Genomic DNA, 19,573 nt, shown 5'->3' on the forward strand with positions numbered 1-19,573 from the left:
CGTTACTATCGTATTTCAGCTATCGTTGCTCGCTACATGTATGTATGTACGAGTATGTATGTATACATCAACAAATATATTTGTCAAGTGGCACAAGAGTTTCATTTAAGTTTCTGTTTCGGTTTCTGCGTTTTTCGTGCTTTTCCACACTTTCTACTTCGTTTCAAGTTCGTTAGGCTATCATTTTTGAGGCGCCAGACTCATTCAGAATAAGCCGAGCATTAAAATTTCGTTATCTAATTTCATTTATACTTATTTTAAAGGTATACTGTGTGATTCATAGCCATACAAAAGTTCGTAAAGCTATGGAAAATACATAGTTCTTGGAATAAGGTTCGAGTTTAGGACTGTTGGATTGAATTTCTTGTACTTGTACTGCTGCGTATTCAATATTTCTATTGTCTAACACCTACGAAGTTCTTAACGTTTTATGCGATCCTTATTGCCAAATACTACGAGCCGAAACCATCTACTTAGCATGCACCATTCGTTTTCTTTTTTTGGTTTTGAAAATCAATTTTGGACTGAAAGAAACGAACATAACTAATAAATAATAACACAAATGAAATATGTTTTTTAAAAAATTGTTATATATTTTGCAAGGTAAAGTAAACTAATAATATAAAAATTAATTAAACTTAAATAAACGATTACGAACTAAGAAGAAATTCCTTTCTACAGTAGATTGAACATAAACGTATTCAAGATAAATATATGTATTTATAATGTATAATAACATTTCATTTCCATTTGCCGTTTTGATTTCGAATCAATTAAGGAAGTACACTGGGTTCATTTTTCAATTTTAAGTTTTCGTTTCCGTTTCCATTAAACAAGTTTCTCGTTTTTAGCACACGAAAATTCCATTTTCCGATTTAAAAAGTAACTTTTGTTTTGAACTTATGCAATTTATAATGCTTAGAGGAAAAACTGATATGCTAAGATTTGTGTGTGTTGTTCGTTTTCGTGTATTCTGTATGTTAAAACCTAAATCTAAACCTTTAAGATAATAAGTTAATAATTATAATAGATATACATACGTATATGTATAATTAGTTTAAAATGCAATAAATTAGTGTTTGTGTGTTTTGTTTGTGTTAGCATTTTTATAAAATGAACATTAGCTAGGCAAAGGCGAAAGGATTATAATTTTTAAAATTATTACTGGTTACTTGCAGTTATGTAAAGAAATTAAAATTAATAATTATTACACATGAGATCACAGTATTAGAGACATAAGTTAAATATTTTCCCATTTCAATTACATCGAATATAGTTAGTAATCATCAATTTGCTTTAGTTAGGCTTTGTATGGTTAGTAACTCTGTTTGCTTGCTCGATTTCTTGATTCTTAATTTCATGATTACTCGATATCTCGATTTCCTATCCTGACCATTCTTGGATGTGTGAAATATTATCTAGGCTAACTGTAGCATATTGTATCTTCTCTACTATTTAATGTCTTGCATAGATTTTGCTGATAGCACAACCCCGTTCCTACGACTATAGTTCAGTATACACTAAGTGATTATTCAGCATCAGCGATTGATTCCCCTCGACGGATCGCCCCGGATGAGCTCTACTTCTCCTGGACGCTGACGTTGTCCTTGTAGAAGAAGGGCTGGCTGGAGTCCTGGCCCACCCACACGTAATTGAACTGCCTGGGACTGGTGAGCGGCGACAGGGTGCCATAGTCGGATGTCAGCTCGAAGGGAAAGGCGCTCTCGTCGAGATCCAGGGCCAGGGCCAGACTCACTTTCTGTGTTGCAGCCGGAGCTGGTGTGGGAGTTGGAGTCTTGGCCTGGTCAACGCTGGATGCCGAGTTCTCTAGTCTCTACATGCTCGCACTGGAGGTGACTATGGCCAAATCGGCGGAGTGCAGCAGGTGATGCTGCTGGTACTGCTGATGTTGCTGCAGGCTCAAATGATGCTGCTCCTGTTGCTGCTGCAACTGCTGCTGCTGCTGTTGTTGCTGCTGCTGCTGTTGCTGTTGCTGCTGCTGTTCGCCGCGCACCTTCTCCTTCTTGATGCGCTGCTTCAGGTGCACCTTGGCGTGGCGCTTCTTCTCATCGGATCGAGCAAACTTCCTGCCGCAAATGTCGCAGCTGAAGGGCTTCTCGCCGGTGTGGGTGCGAATGTGGGTGGTGAGGTGATCACTGCGACTAAAGCTGCGCATGCAGATGCGGCACTGGAAGGGCTTCTGGCCCGTATGGATGCGTATGTGGCGGGTGAGCTCGTCGGAGCGGGAGAACCTACGGTCGCAGTTCTCCACCGGACAGGCGTAGGGTCGCTCATGCACGGGCGTCTTGCTTGGGCGATTGGGATACTTGCGCGGCTTCACGGGCACCAGTTTCAAGGGCACAGTGCTCTGCTGATAGACCTGCGACAGGATCTCGTGTCCCTTGCTGGTGGATGGACTGTACTCGGCCAGTTGCACTGCTGCTGCTGCAGCAGCGGCGGCAGCAGCTGCCGCCGAACTGCCACCGGATCCGCCGGAATAGCCCGTGCCATTCGAGCTGGGCTGCATGTCGGGATAGTTCTCCTGCTTGGGTATCAAAACGCCCAGAGCGGCATTGCTGGAACTGGCGGATGAAGTGGGTCCTGGCAGCACCAGAGTCTGCTGCTGCTGCTGTTGCTGCACCTGCTGCACTTGCTGTTGCTGCTGGGCATAGTCCGCTGGTGAGTCAAGCCACTGGTATTTCGGCTGTGATCGCACATACTGTTGCTGTTGCAACTGCTGCTCGTGGCTGCTGTGCAGGTCACCCAGACCCGGGAAGCCGGCGGAGGCTCCGGCGTAAGTTGGCGGCGGTTGTTTCAGCAAGAGAGGTGTGCAATCCATGGTCAAGCCCAAGAGCTCGGCGTGCTGTGCCGCCGCTGCTGCTGCAGCTCGTCCATCGTCGTAGGGCGAGGGAGCAGCTCCTGCCGCTTGCTGTTGCTGCTGCTGCTGCTGTTGTTGCTGTTGCTGCTGTTGCTGCATGGTGGCATAGTGAGCGGGCAGGCTGAACAGGGGCGGCTGGAACATGGTCTTGTCCGGACTGGGCAGACCCCAGCTGTTGCCCAAGCTATTTGAGGGCGGAGACATCGGTCCGGTCAGGACGCCCAGTTGTGGCGAGGGAAGTTGCTGCTGCTGCTGTTGGTGTTGCTGCTGTGCTGCGGCGGCTGCTGCGGCAGCTGCTGCGTTCATCGCGTTGCCTGTGGTGGTGAAAATGCCACGATATGAGATTTTGCTAGCCTGCTGTTGTGATTGCTGGTGTTGAATGGCATGTTGCTGATAGTGTTGTTGGTGGTGTTGTTGCTGCTGCTGGTGTTGCAGTTGCTGTTGTTGGTGTAGCGGCTGTTGTTGGTGTTGCTGCTGTTGTTGTTGTTGCTGTTGTTGTTGGAGTTGTTGTAGCTGACTGTGATGGTGGTGGTGGTGATGGTGATGATGGTGGTGATTTGGCAATTGTTGTTGTTGGTGTAATATTTGGTGTTGTTGGTATTGATGTTGCGGGGAGCTCATGTGTTGTTGTTGCTGCTGCTGCTGCTGTTGGTGACTGTGGTGGCAATTGCTGTGGTTGCTGCTCGTGTTGTTGTGTTGCAGCTGTTGTTGTTGCTGTTGGTGTGATTGTGTATGGTTGCCTGGTGAGCCAACGCACTCGGTGTTGCTGTTGTTGCTTTCGCTTGTTGTCTGTTTGCTTGTTGTGGTTGTTGATGATGATGTTGTGGTGTTGTTGTTGTGTTGTGGGTACATATTACAACTATTATTACTTGATTCTTCCTTGACAATGGCCAATGCTGGCGGAGTGCTGCGCTCCTCTTTCAACGGACTGCAATGTGACAACACGGGACTGGCCACAGATATCACCTGGGGTTCCAAAGATAGATCCTCGGATTCGATGGAACCTGCAATTGAGGGACAAAGGATATTTGAGTTAGTTTAGTGGTTCTTCTTAAAGGGATACTTTCATCCTAATGATTTAAAAGTCATAAGAGTGCAATATTTCTTGGACCTAAGATCTGTTTTGTTTTTGCATAAATTTCTAAAGAATTCCATGCCGCATTATGACAGAATGAAACCCTCTGGCTGATATTTGGGTTATATGAAAAAGTAAATCATTTGCCCTGAAAGCCTTGATTGCTGGTGTCGCTTGAGTTGCTGGTGTTGCTGCTGCTGATGTTGCTGTTGCAACGATATCAATCACAGTTCGCCCGAACGGCATTGGCATTGGCACTGGGCAACTGCAACTGCAGCTGGGCGCGCTTTGATTTCGCGGAAATCGAACGACACGGGAGGTCGCATCATCGCTCATCGCTCATCGTGCCCAGAAGGCCAGAGGAGCAGAAGTGCAGAAGCTGCCAGTTGCCATTGGGGGCCAGGCAGCAAAAGTGTCGGCGAGAAGACTAATTACGCGGCTACCAGGCCGGGAATATATCTTTCCAGCTCTGCTCTTTTCCTACCCCCGTCCCCCTTTTTTTTACTGCTCACGATTGTCGTCATTAATGCCGCTTGGACTTGAGCTTTAGCCTGGATATTGATTGAGTTGCAATGCGCCTAATGTGCTGCGACATCAATCTGGTTTTCGCAATGCATTGGGATTCACAGAAATTTTCGCGATAGCGTTTCTATTGTTCCATAAAATATATTTGCAAGCCAAAGCAAATTATGTATGTGTGCCCCCAAAGCAAACAAAAAAAAAAAAAAAAAGAAAGAAGAAAAAGTTGACAACAAATTATGTTTAATTTTGTGACAGGCCCGAAAGCAGACGCATTCCAGTCTGGCCAATATGGAGCCTTGGTCGACCAGCTCGTCCAAACCCTCCAATCCGAGTGAGACATGGCCAGCAGTTTCTCGCCAGCTTGCCAAGTTTGGCGATTAAATGCCGCTCCATCATTGTCATGCAAATTGTTTTAATGGATTTTCATTTGAAAATTGCCCATGTCTATGATTTCTGCCGTTCTGCTGCTTCGCTGTTCTTTCTCTAGCGTTTTGGCCAAGAAGTCGCCGCTGCGTGGGTTGTGGCCAGAATTTACGAGTGACATTTTTTTGGCTTCTGGCAAACTTTATAGCTAAAACATATTTTAGACCCAAATGAATCTGGTATATGTTTTTATGCATTTTCAATGGATCTACACGCTCTCGGCGAAAATTTGTCATTCTTTTGTGGCAGCGAAGAGAAGAGCAATTAAACTCAATTGTTTTTGATAGCAGCAGCAGCAAATCTAGTATACTTTATTTGCTTTGCCTTAATTCAATTAGAAATGCAGCTCCATATGTCCGTAGATATATACATAAGTATATATATACAAGTCCGATATGGTACGCGTATCTGGGGGCAGCGTCTGGTGAGAAAATTGCGCTCGAAACATTGACACTGAACGGAAATGTTTAATACATGCGCCGCTGTTGTTGCCTTCTCTAGATTAATTAAGCGATGTTGTTGCTGTTTCTTTTTTTATTATTATTATGCAGTCTTAGAAATATGAGAACGCTGCTGCGCCGTGATCATTGCAAAATTCAATTTTATTTGACATTAATGAAAAGTGAGCGCAAAAATAAAACTGAAAATTTTATGACATAAATTTTGTGAAGTCTATACGGCGATATAGCCATTGGGATGTCAACATTTTTATTAATTTATATTTATGTGAGCAAAGACCAAAAGTATATACATATATGCAACTCTTGGCTGGAGGCCGCTTTAAATGCCTCATAACTTAATAATACGAAACGAATTTATTAAGGCACACACGCACACACCAAATAACAAAATCTCAAAATAATAATGAAAAAAAGAAATCCAAAATTGAAAAACAAGATCAACAAATCAGAAGACGTGCAAATAAAGAAATGCCTCAAAAATTGGTACTTGAGCATTTTCGAATGTTAATTTTCGATTTTGAACTTGCGGCTGTGGGGCAAGGTGGCGGGGGCAAGCCGAAGGGAGAAAAGGTTGTGGTAAGTCGTCCGGTGAAAGACAAAGCCGAGATACTTTGGAGTGGCGCAGAAGTAAGTCAAGATATGGGCCAACATAACGACATTTTCTGCGCTCTCCGCTCGAGCTGATTTATGTTGAGACTTAGGACTGACAACGGATTAGTTGCGGACTCCATGCGGACTGCAACTGCGCCACTGCTGCCACTGCAACATGTGGCAGCTGCAAGCTGCATCCATTAGCAGCAGATAAAGAAAACTCACGGCCAGACTTTTCCTATCCCACCGATGGTGGGGCGCAGCCAGCCAGCAGGCAAAACTCTATAAATGTTTTGAGGCTTTTGTGTCCACGATTTATAGGCCGTATTACAATATTGAACTATCTTGACAAGGAATATATATGTACTTTCGCTACGTTCTAAATTAACTCCACTCGAGGATCGTGGTATTTATCGGGCGTCTGCGGTAGTTCCTTTCTAAGGAGATACGAGTAACTACTAACTATCAATAGTTCAACTAACTGTCCAACTAAAATTGTAAAGTATTATGAAGCACAACTTCAACTTTCTATAAGTTTAAGATGATTTCAAGATGTTTATATGCTTTGTATTAATTATAATTCCTTATAAGATCTCTCTTTATGAAACTACCTGTCCAAGTCTTGCATAGTCTTTAGTACTCACCAGTAATGGGCGGTGGCTCCACGACGGTGGTGGGTCCGAAGAACGAGGGAATATCGCTGGACGTGGTCACCGGTGTGTTGAGGTCACCCGGCAGCGCCTCGATCAGCTGCTTGTGGGCCTCCACCTGCTCGACGGCCGAGGAGGTGGGACTGTGCTGGCCACTGGTGTTCAGCAGGCTGAGATGGGAGGCCGAGCTGCGTCCGCTGCTGGCGGTGGCGCTGGGCTGAACGGCCACGTGTCCCGGACTGCCGCCCTGGGTGGGCGTGGCCGTCTGGTTGCGGGCACGAAGCACCGAGTTGTTGGCGGATGCAGCGGCGGCGGCTGCAGCAGCGGCAGCTGCCGAAGCGGTGGTGTAGTGGAGCAGCGAGGACGACGAGGATGCGGTCGAGGAGGAGTTCTGGGAGTTGCTGCTGGTGCTGGCGCCGCCGTGATGACTGCCGCCGAATTGGGCGGGACTCAGGTAGGTGGCCGTCGACGGACTGCCGCTGCTCTGGGCCGCCGTGCTCGTCTTGAACAGACAGGTGTCGAAGCTCAGCACATTGAAGTGGGCGGCCGCGGCCGTCTCGGTGAGCAGGAATGCGTGATGCGTTGGCGCCACCAGGGTTTCAAGCCCTTCCATGATCATGGCCGCTGATGGAGTTCCAGGGGCTACGCCGCCTGCAAAAATAGAAAGAAATTCAAATTAATAACTTTAACTTAGGTATTATATATAAGTTTGCAAAGTAACTATTTATAACTAGAATTTATACTTAAGTTATGATGTGCTTATAGTTTCAAACTAATTTTTCCGAACTGATATATTTCTGTTAAATTTAAGACGAAATGTCGAGTGCAATCAAAGCTGCTGACCGCAGACGGACTCATGCAAAATCATAATTGCGAATGCCGCGCACTTCGGCTTTCAATTGATTTGCCACGACAGCTGTTCGATTGCATAACCCGTTTGGTGAATGAGGAGTGAGTACTTGGGGTCATCAAGTGGCGAAATTACTTAACAATTTAATTTGCCATCGAGTTGTCGTCTTTGGGGATCTGTCGCAAAGACTTTCGCCTCCTGCCTGCGCCCACGATTGCGATCGCAGGCAATTAAATTAAGATCGATTAAGCACTTAGCAGCTCCAAGCCCTGAGAAGTAGAACAGTCGTCTTTCCCATGGCTGGCTCATCATCTTCATCATCATTGTCATCCTCGTCACCCCACAGGTTTGGGATCGGACCTCGATTCCGGGAAGTGGGTCATTCGGTGACCTTACGCAATCCACTGCCGCGAACTTATGCAAGTCTCTCAATTAGAGATGTGGCTGGCCAATTTTTCTAAACAAATGCCACATAAACTTGGCTTATTATTTATTTTGCGGTTATCCATGGCTATGTGTGTTTATCACAGATAAACTAACCGAATTTGCGATTGCCATCTGCAACGAGTTTGCGGCACTGGGTCTGGGTCTTCCCCCGCCATTCGATGTGGCGTCATCCGAGGCTCTCGAGTGTTGTTTTATTTTATTATTTTTAGTTTTTTTTCCTTTTTTGTGTTGTATTTTTTTTTCCGCCGTGGCAAAGGCTTGACCGCGTTGATTTGCATTACAAGTGCACTTGTGTTGACAGGCAGCTATGCGCCAAAATAACTACCGTGCCACGGCGTATCTGTCGGATGTACGAAGAGGCAACATCGGCGGAAGAGTGTGTCCCGCTTTTGGCACTTTTGCTTTTTTCCTCCTTTATTTACATTTGATTTCACGCATAATTTCCATGGCAAAGTGCACTCGAGACGGGCAGCGAGTGAAATTACATTCAAAAACGTCGGGCCGCAGATATACCGACTCAGATACAGCTACAGCCACAGATGCAGATACAGATACATTTACACCGCATCTTGTGGATACACATCTGTGTTGGCTGAGCCCGCGCGTGCTGTGCTTTGTGCCTTTTTGTGTTTTGTTCATTCATAAAATTATGCGCCCGAGTCAATAATTTTTACAGTCGATCAAAGATTTGTATCTGCCTTTATTATTTTTTTTTTCTCTCTTCACTGGCTTGCCACATGAATCATCCGCGGGCGGCCGAAATAAAATCCAATACCTCGAACCTTTCAAAGTCTGAAAAACTGGTTGGAGTAGAGCATCGAATCGAGCCCGACTGCCACCTCTTTGGACTTCTTGGCCCGGTCTTTGTCTTCCCCTGTGGTTCTTAATAACTTGGCTAACAATTGACACTCCCTTAAATGAAAAAAAAATCAAGAAAAACCAACAACGGCAAGCGATGCTGTTGCTTATCTACAGTGGCAACTGCCTAAGAAGATTACGATTGGCTGTGGAATTAAACTTCGACTGACTAACAGCGCAATCGCTTTGGAGATCTTGTTTGGCGCCCATTTACCATTTAGAGTTTTTCCGGCTCAACGTTCGTCTTAGGCAAGTGCCACTGTTTCGAACCGCCGTCTGCGTTTATGTATATTGTAAATCTTGTCTCCGGCCCGGATCCCCTGACTTCTTTCACTCTGCATATTTTTGCATAGCATTTTTCCTGATTTTGTTTTTAGTGTAGTAGGACAGACAACCAACACAACACACGTCAAGATCTCTTAGCCATGAATGAATATTGGCAGTGGCTGTGCGCCAGAGTGAGATGGATATCCGAAAGATACATTTAACGGCTCGATGAGGAAGAAGGAAAAAAAAAAAAAAATAAAGCGCCGAGCATGAAAAAATTGTTATGTTGATATTATTTTAATTAAGTTTTGCCAAACCGGTTGCAGCTGTCGCTATAACTCTAGCCATTTCCATAGTTCCACCTGGAGTTCTATACGCTCTTTTTTAACCCCCCTCCCCCTCCCCCATTATTATTATTTCGAGAGTGTTAACAATCGGATAGATGGGCGCCAATTTGTTTGCTTTGGCAATTGAGGAAGGGGCATAGGATAGGCCATGACTGACCCCCAGGTCCCAGGTTATTTTTCGACTTTTAACCATTTGTTTTCATTGGCAGCACTGAAGACCTCATTGAGGATTAAATTTTGAGACGCACTAAGCGACCTTTGGCTACTTAACGGCTCCGAAAATAAACTACAAGTTTGTTGTCTCGGGGGATCTTGTGCAATACTATACGGTACTCAAATATCGACAGATTTGCATTCACAGCCTTGGTACACAGCACGAAATAACAAAAAAAAAATATCTCAATTAATAATAACAATAATAATACAAGTTTTTGCTTTGTTTTCTTTTGTTATTAATATGAGGAGAAATTGGAGAAACGTTTAAAGGAGAAGGGATGGCGATCATTAGTCAAAGGTGTGTGTGCATGTGTGTGTGTTGGAGGGAAAAAGTATCTTGCAGATACATAGATAGAAAACATGCAAGTTGCATGCGACACGGAGCCAAAACGAAACGATGATGGAATGGCCGGGCGGCAACAAAGTCCATCATTCACACAGCGGGAGCAGGAACCCCATCTCCCCATCTCCCAATCCCCCGTGCACCACCAACCTCCCTTCACCAGGAGTGTCCAACAAGTTAACATGGACAACATGAAAATGTATCTTTTGCCGCCGTCTTTTGCATGCGTAACACTTTGTCACACTTTTCATGCCAACAGCTCTGGTTGCCTGTTTTCCCTCCTCATGAGAACAATTAATGAAAATAAACAGCCGCGGGCCAGACAACAACACCACACCGAATATGTATATTTTTATAAAGATTGCTTTTTCGCCTCTTTGTTTGAAATCATTTTAGTGGGCACTTAAATGAAAATTTTCTTGTTTGACTTGGCAGCCAAAACGCACGAAAAACAAGAAGAAATAATAAAAAAAAACGCACTACCGACGGCAACTTCACGCATTTCGGTCACTTAAAGTTTGAGAAAAATCCAAAGGAGCTGGGGGATTTGGTGTCAAAGTGCCATTTGGCAACTGCGGCAAGTGTTAAGTGAACTCTACGATGACCCGTTCATCGCAGGCGTCGGCACCTTTTGTTTTGATCTCATAATTAATTGCTCAAATACGAAAATTCGACGAAAAGCGATGGAAAAGCTTTGGGATTGATAGATGATAGATGATGGCTCGGTTATGGGAGGTTGCATGTAAATCATTTTGCTAATTGTTTTTCCATTCCACAACTAGGAAGTGCATTAGCGGGAAAGCTTTTGGGCGTTTGGGGAGCGTGACGGATCGGAGGATATGTATGATATGTATGTACATTAAGTGCATTATGTGTGGAATGCAGACGAACGAAAAACATTTGCCATCAAATTGTAAACAACTGAGCTGAGCAGATTGCTCTTTTAATTGAGCACTAAGTGTATGACAATAATTTAATTACAAAAACTGCAAATGGCTAATGCAGAGTGCACTTGTGCTTGGCCACATAAATTCGTTTATACATAGTTGCAGGTCGTAAATTTTGCCGCTTGGCTGTGTCTCTGCGCCCAGGTGCCTTCTAAATAACGTGCAGAAATTTTTATTATGCGTTAAATGAATTTTTATATCTTTCATCTAAAACTGAGAAAATAATATAGTCCGGCTATAGTATATTTATACTAAGAGATGCAGGATTATATTAGCAAATGGCTTCCGAAACTATCAAATTTATTCATAAAACCCAAAGCTTCGGGGTTTTTCAAAATTATTATTATGTTGGATATTATTATTATTTTTTTTAAATTATTTACACAAAATCACAAATTCTCTGATCTATTAAAATCATACTAGATATTTGAAATTTTTTTAAAATTTATTTCAAAATGCCAATAGGAAGTCTCAAAAATGTTTCTTCGCCCAAAATTGAATTTTCCCATCGACAAGGCGGCGCACATAAATCAGCAATTAAATTTATGCTTCTTAGCGTTCTTATAAATTGAATTCGCTGACCAATAATTCAAACAGAATCACAGAACATTTTTCATTAAATTTAAGGAACGACCACAATTTTGGAACTTATATATATTAGCGAGAGTCACTAAAATGTTTGGCTTAACTTCACTTTTTCAACAAACACCCACCTGGATCGCAATGGCACTTGCAGAAGAATTCAAAGGGTTTTCCCTTGTCTTTTTTTTTGTTTTTGTTGCCTTCTCGGCTTTTCGTCGCTCCTAGATGTTCTGCGAAATTTTCACAGTCAGTTTGACGAAAGTTTCGTTCTCTTTCTCACTGCGAGGCAAAAATCAATAAAGCACTGCTCGTGTAATCATCTTATAAGGCGGTTGGCTTTCATTCATGCCGTCGCCAAATGCCGCAATATCCTTTCACTTTTACTTCAGTTTAAGTTTTGATAAGCACGAAATTGCTTCTATGCTTTATTTTTTCTTTAAATATTTTTCTTTTTGGCACTAACTTATTTTTTTTCACTTCACAAACGTTGCTTTCAATTTATATTCCGCGTTGAACATATATATATCTGTATATTGTTTGCTTCTGAATTGGCTTTCTTGATTTCTTGCTAGCTAGCTCGCTTTTTAGATAATTCTATTTCAACCGTCGCGTTTGCTTGTCCGAACACAACTGAGGCACGAGATGCGCCCTCTTTCGGTTTTTATGAATGAAACTCAACATCGCTGTGCGCTCACACACACTGCTTTGTCCGCAATGCCCCTGCTCGGGCGGCACGCGCCTCAGAGTCGAAATCGAAATCGAAAAACTCGCGCTCTCTGTGGCGGGGAAATCTCGCTGCTCATCGACGTCATATGTCTCGAATGTATAGTATATATATGTGTGTGTGTGTGCGAGTGTTGTATAGCCGGCCGGTTTGGCGGCCCGATGTTGATCCAATCGTAGGTCTGGTTGCCTCCCTACACTGCAGCCATTTTCATCGCGCACGCGCACTCCAGCCAATCAACAGTTTGCCAGGCCTTTCCGCCGTGGTGAGTTTCGTTGCTCTCCCACTCTCACTTCGGGCAAGCAACGCTTTTCGACTTCGATTCTCTCCGGTCTCGCTTGAGGTAAAAATAATACAACAGGTACCCCCCATACCATGACCATTTGTGTATAGGTATGTGTGTGTATATCCATCGATTCGTGCGCTTGTGTGAGACTTTTAGCGGCTGGCAAATGTTATGATTTCCCGAAATACGTCATCAGTGTGCGCGAAAATTGCGGCCCATTAGACATAGCAATTTTCGCATCGACGTAAACAACTGAGGTCCATCCGAAAATCGTTTGCATGAGCCGGCCGCCAAAAATGTACCAATTTCTAAACAAATGATTCACTTGACCATTTATGGACAGTTTTTGGGTCGATGTCTGGGATTATTGCATATCCGAGATACTTTTCACGGTAGGCAGCAAAGGTCAGGGTGGGAAATTGTTTGGAAGTATTTTGGCAAGTATCTGTCTTAAACAATTTCACTTGGGGATTTGTTTGGGCAATTTCGAGGTAATTGGGCACTTTTATGAACTCTAACAAGTCAGTTTGGACAATTGGATGCTCTAAAAGCTTTTCGAGAATTCAAAAGGCCAGGGAAGAAAAGTTCCCATGAATCTTCAATCAACTTGGAAGTTACTTAATGAAATGCGGTTCATTTATACGCGTCAGTGGAATCGTTTGATACTGATATAACCATAGGTTCTGTTGACTGATTTTCGTGAGAATTATGTAAGATGGAAAACTTCTTAAGTTGATTGATTTATGTGACTGGTGGAAAATATTTATGTGCTTGACTGAACTTGTAAAATCTCAAGAAATATTTCAAATATAGTTATATATATTAAAAAAATATATATTTTTTTAATAATAACACGAATATGTTGTTGCTATTTTTCGCTCATGTTTTTAATAATATTTTTTAGGCATATTTTATCTAGCTTATATTAAAATTTCCTAACAATGTATGTAAGTTCCGTGTTCCTCTGTTCTTTTTCTGCCCGATTTGAAAATGGACAGCATTTGGAATTTCGGTTCATATGTTTATCATTCGTTCACATTGTAAACGAAACAACAGTTTTCATGTGCTAAGGACAAGGTTGCACGTCAGATGTGCAATGTGCAATGTGCAGTGGCAATAATTCCGCAAATGTTTTTACTGCGAAACATAAACAAAACTGCAGTTGCAAATAGTGCGAAAATAAAATTTGGGCGACGCTGCATAGGAATTCGAATAAAAATCTTCACAGTTTAAGCTTATGGATGGGTTAACTAAAATGGTTCGGGTTAATTAAGAAAACCTCAGAATAATCGAGACACTTTTTTTTTGTATATGTTGATTGGAGCACACGCCATGACCTAAAAATAAACACCTGAAGATATGTTTTCTTTTTGGTTTTTTTGCCGGCAAAAAGTTGAGCGGCACACAACAACTGAGTACGTCAGATATCTGGCGGATACACAAGGGATACGGATACAGATACAGATACAGATATATGCGCCCCCACCCAAAAATAGAACTTTGCCTCATTTGTGAAAGTTTTTTGCCAAACAAAATAAATACAAATCGCTTCGCTCCCGATTATTTTTAACCTTCACATAATGCTGACCGATCAGGGAAATCGAAGGGGGAATATTGTTAAAATAGAGCAAAGGGAAATGGCCACGTAGAAGCCACCTGTAGGCCAACGTACGCCAATAAAACTTGTGCTTTTCATCGTGTCGGTAGCGCGGAAAATGAAAACTCATTACGCTAAATATAGCCAAATCTATTCAGAAAATTTCTATAATTTTTCACCGTACATTTTCGTGTGCTCTGTTGATGTTTTATATTATTCCCGAGGAGCATTGAATGTGGTGAAGGGCGAGAGGGGCGCCTGGGTGCCCCAGCCCCTGACAAAACACCCACGAAAATAGTTTGCACAATCTAAAAATACACTTTTGTGGCCATTGTAAATTATTCGCTGCCCGCTGACTGGCTGACTAACTGAATGACTGACTAACTGACTAACTGACTAACTGACTAACTGACTAACTGACTGACTGCTGCCTGGCTGTCTGATTGCCGATCATCCAAAGATGGACATGGTTGCTGGTTGGCTGCCATTCGGATTCCATTCGCTTGTGGGGGGCGTTCTTGTGACTTAGGAGCAGCTGAGCTGCCAGGTGATGACTCTTGATGACTTAGTTGTTCCAGCACTGCACCTTTTGCCCAATTTGGTGGCAGTATCTCACAGACAGCGCACCCAGGACAGGTCGGGCCTCCAATAAACGTGCCCAACACAGATGTCTACATAAATTGGCACACAGTCATTGATGGTTTTTTTTATTTTTTGTGGTTTTAACAAACTAATTACCGCTGGAAGTTGAGGTGGGCACATGTAACACATCTAATAAAAAGTCTTAGCTTGTGCTTAATGTCAAATAGTGAAGTTTTATGCGAGTGCGACCAATTAAAGTGTTTTTTCTTGCGTTTCTCTTACAATAAAATATCTGTAAAATAATTTAATAAAGTAAATTCAAGGATTACATATATATTTGATAAATTTTCTGCAACTCAGAAACCAGTGCCTTGAAAATACGCCATGATCAGCTAATTTATTCACCCTTTTTGCGTGCTTAGTTCGATTCATGGTGCCCTGCCTATCTGAATATCCAACATCGCATTGATATCTATATCTGTCTATATGCCAATTTCACAGATGTGTGGGTTTCCTCAGCCGTGTTATCGCATTGAGAACGTTGCTGAACGTGCGTGGGTCAATTGCTGAGACGACGGCTGATGAGGCAGAGGCGTTAGATAGTCGCAAGTCGCAACTCTCGAGTCGCAAGCCAGATGACACATGGCACGCGCCCAGCGCAGACAAACAGACACAGACACAGTCACAGTCACAGATACAGATACACGACAGATGCAGCTACAAATATATAAAATCCAAAAGCTGACAAATAAACAAACCAACAAACAAACATTGCCATCAATGCCACCAAGCCGAGCTTGAGTCTGTCCGTCTGTCTGTCTGTCCTTTTGGCCAAGGTCCGCGTTTTGCCGTAAATGGTGAAAAGTTTTGTTAGGGCAACTTTTGAGTTACAGCTCTCGCCACGCGTAGGCTGTAATTAAAAGCGTATTGACTGGCAGTGCAACTCGTTTGCTGCCATCCCGCTTCCACTCCAGCGCATAGATACAAGTGTATCTATGAGATTCACTTGAGTTGCGGCTGTGTGGCTTTCTATTCACTTGTTATTGGTTGGCAAGTCTTTGGATTGCCCTCGCTACTGAAATTGTTTTGTGTTTCTCATTTTTATTTTTGCCCAATGGGGTTTTTGTAGGGTTTTCACTCCGCTTGAAAACGAACTTAATTTCTACTGCTGCTGCTGCTGCTGCTGCGCATTACGCAAGCCAACTTCATTTTGGTTTCGGCCAAATAGGTGAGAGCCATAAACCAATCGACAAGTGGGCGTCGTCAGCGGCTTTGGATTTGAGGTGTGAATAAATTTATATACCTCTATACATATATAAACTTAACATATAATTATTACGAAGTAACCGTTTTGATAGCGCTTAAATTTCCCAACCTGCTAATTGCCAGGACATAAAATATAAATCGAGGCAGCGAGTGAAGTTTAATATTATACACCTTCTGTCCGTATAATTTTCGTTGTAAAAATTCATAAATAAAATGTGGATTTTTGTTCGTTTATATTTTATTTCAGTTAATTTATGAGCATCATAATATGCTTTATGATCTTGGCATGTTGCCGTAAATTGCTGCAGTCAACAGCGAAAAGGGGGGAAATATTGTTGTTCAGAGACACAAATTAGAAATTTAAACATTTCAAGACCCTCAAAAAATATTCCATTGGCTGAAATAGAGCGTTGGGGGCGAGCAGTGGGCGGGGCGGGCAAGGAGAATCAGAGAAACAGAGAGACATCTCCAGCGCCATTTTCCCCCCCTTTTTTTGATGAGAGGTCGGCGAAAAATGAGGTGAGAATTAAATTTGATTTTCGGTTTTTTATGAGTTGTCAGTATTCCAAAACAAGTGCATAAAATCTAGGAAATTAGTAAGATAATTAGTGACACTAAAATTGTTGCAGTTCGACTTTTGGAAAATCCTGAAGTTGATTAGAGTGTGGCAGTTTATGAGCCGTAAAGAAGACATCACTATGAGCCTATCTCGTGATTAAAAGTCTGCATAAATTGTTGAAAAATATGTATTAGTTGTATATCGATTTTTCTTTATTATACATATTTTTCAGGATTTTTAGCTAACACTTTCTCTGCGTTGTCCAATTTGTCAGTCTCAATTTTGGAAAGCGAAAAACCAAATGCCTGGCAATTGTTTAGCAGCTGCCCACGGCAGCAAAGCTCTTGTCTAATTGCAAACTCTATGAGTTTTGGCACAAACATGAATATTCATAAATAATAACTCGGCGCAATCCCAATTAGGAATAAGCCGCTCGACTCAGCCTGATTGGTCGTCTGGTGAAAGTGGGTCAAATGAAATGGCATCGGAAATAGATGGCACGAATGTGTTTGATAAGTACTTCATATGCGCTATTTATGTTGAATGCTCATGTTTTTTTTTTTGCGTGTTTTTGGCGCACATGAAAAACATGGCAATCTTCTAAATATAAAACGCGTGGCTCACACGAACTAATTTTAAAAACGCTTGTCGATGAACATATTTAGACTTGGCCAAAACAAAAAGCGAAGAATCGCAAACCAAAACAAATCAGAAATACGTTCGTTCATCTTTATTTTATTATTATTATGGCCAGTGATGCGAAGGGTGAGGGGAAATTGGCTAAAATGCCCAATCAGCTGGCCGAAAATAGAGAAAATAGAGCAGCAGAGCAAATACGTGTGCCGCCCAAAAGGAAACAAGACCTAAATTGGCCAAAGTCAGCAGGCGGTCTGGCGGCGATCTCGCGATCCGCTGGATACGTCAGCAAACAATCCGAAAGATACAAAAGATGCGAGAGCTGCGAGAGATCCAAGAATCCAATTGCCCATCGCATCGATACTCACGGGAATGACGTGAAAAGCGCCGCGTGCAAATAGCCAAATAATTACAATATAAATTTTCCACGTCAAGTTCATAAATTCTGCGGCGCTTAATCAGCTTCGCTCACTTTGATTTTCCCCCCCAAAATCTATTTATAGGCTTTTGTTATTTTCTAAACGCTCGGTCAAGGTAATTTTAGGAACTCACACACTACGTACACTATTTTCCCAATGACGTTCAATTTTAAGTTCTTTGCGAGATGGGCGAAAATTAAAAATAGCGCACACAATGATTGGCAAATCACATGGGTGGCAAGGAAAATAGACTTTCGGTTGCATTTCTCGTTTTTCGGCCTTTTCTTTTTTTGTTAACAATATCTCCGCTCGTTTTGATGGATTGGGCGTATTGCATTTAGCCGCTCGCTGAAAATTCGTTGAATTCCATTTTAATGGCTTTATTTATGGGGCGTGCATGGGCAGCATTTTCTCGCCTTTTTTTTCTTGATTTTTGTATATTTATGAGAGTGCCGTCTTCGGCCACAAAAAGTTAATCCCACTAAATGCCGTTGATAGTTTATATTACGATTTGTTGTGCTGGGCTAAAATGAAAGATATTGGGGCATTTTAATTTTAGAATTGTGACAAATGCGCATCTTTTTTACTTTAGTGATCTAAGTTCCAGTTTTATGATTGATTTTCATTGTTTTTCATTTGGCTTAGTGAGATAGTTTTTCTCGGTAGCGATTTAGTGGGCTTTTCGTGCTTACTTTGGGCTTTATGAATTTCTCACTATATTTATGTATTGCCGAAGATTTCTGTGCAGTGAGAAGTTCTTATTTTTATAGCTTAAGAACTAGTTCGTTTAATAAAATCCATTCAATTTCTTCACCTCTTTCATCATCATTAGATAAAACACATGCGTCTGACGTTTTGCTGTGAGTTTTCTGACCCAAATTTTCACCTAGCCAGTTGCGAATTATTATGTTATGTTTCCTTATCAATTGGCATGAACGTCACAGATTACAGATTTCAGATAACTGATAACAGATAACAGATCGGAGATTGAACTGCGTACGTGTTACCATATAGAACCATATAGAGATAAGTCGGGCAGCGTCACAGAAGCCGCTCTGAAAAGCATTGTGCGTCAATCAGCATAATATACACGGATATATGGATGTCGCACGGCTAAATATAGGCACACACAGTGTGTAGTATACCTTATAGCTGTTATAGCCGGCGATATCGGGTAAAATGTATATACATATATATCCGTTTGATTAGCGGCACAAAGGGGGCCTGGCAACCCAGTCGGCCGAATGCGAACCAATATTCCAATATTGTCAGCTGCTAATGAGCAGATTCTTTGAGGGGAAATATGTATCTTTTGGGCGCATCCGTGACACACTTCGCAGTTGCATCATTAATTTTCAGTTTTCGTTTCGCCTTTTCCATCTCAGCCATATGGATACTACTCGCTGGCATCTCTGCGGCTAATGACACAAAACTATCTGCTTGTGGGACAATGGGCCAAGGCACACGGCACACGGCTAGAGATACAAATTTTGTCATGTTTACGCTGCCAGATTGCCATTAATTTTATATCTATATAGATATATATCCCTTGTGATGAAAGGCAAGCGGGGAGGTGGGTAGATATACCCGATATATCTTGTAATTTTTAATGTTCGCAGTGTTGTCGAGTGGAATTTTTGATTCAAACTGAAGTGTGTCACGTCTTTTGGTGCTGTGGTGCTGTTTTTATTGATTTAGTGGCCCATTTCCTTGTTGGCTCCTCTGCCTTTTCGGGGGGTAGATATTTTTAGAGGCCCCCTCCTCCATGACGAACCAGAAATTGCAAGCCTATAATTAGCCCCGAAATATCTGTGGAGCACAGACATCGTATAGATGGACCGTGTTTACTTCGCACCCCCACACACACACACACATAGCTTCTGTTTGGATTTGTTTGGCTGGGCGGGCAAGCGACGTCATAGTTGTGTTTTCCTCGAGACTTTCAAATTCTCATGAACTTGACGTCGGCAAATAATTAGCTGAAAGCATTTCGCTTGTTGTTCAATAATAATCAGCAGCTAATACTCGTTACGTGAAACGATATAAA

The 19,573-nt window shown here is 42.4% G+C and overlaps 1 protein-coding gene across 2 annotated transcripts in view; it reads right to left on the reverse strand.

The window, feature by feature from the left end:
• Window positions 1-604: 604 nt before the first annotated feature.
• LOC117142230 (AF4/FMR2 family member 4) overlaps window positions 605-19,573 on the reverse strand; it is a 38,809-nt gene continuing 19,840 nt past the window's right edge. Inside the window, exons 1-3 of one of the 2 annotated variants that reach the window (XM_033306082.1) lie at window positions 11,589-12,098; window positions 6,595-7,251; window positions 605-3,882 (exon numbers count right to left, since the gene is read on the reverse strand). In XM_033306082.1, coding sequence (XP_033161973.1) covers window positions 1,835-3,882; window positions 6,595-7,219 — 2,673 coding nt within the window. In that variant the 5' untranslated portion in view covers window positions 7,220-7,251; window positions 11,589-12,098 and the 3' untranslated portion in view covers window positions 605-1,834. Of the gene's footprint in view, window positions 3,883-6,594; window positions 7,252-11,588; window positions 12,099-19,573 lie in introns of those variants that run through there. The other variant, XM_033306081.1, reaches the window with a different exon arrangement.

The sequence above is a fragment of the Drosophila mauritiana genome, chromosome 3R, assembly GCF_004382145.1.
Source record: "Drosophila mauritiana strain mau12 chromosome 3R, ASM438214v1, whole genome shotgun sequence".
Lineage (NCBI taxonomy): Eukaryota > Metazoa > Arthropoda > Insecta > Diptera > Drosophilidae > Drosophila > Drosophila mauritiana.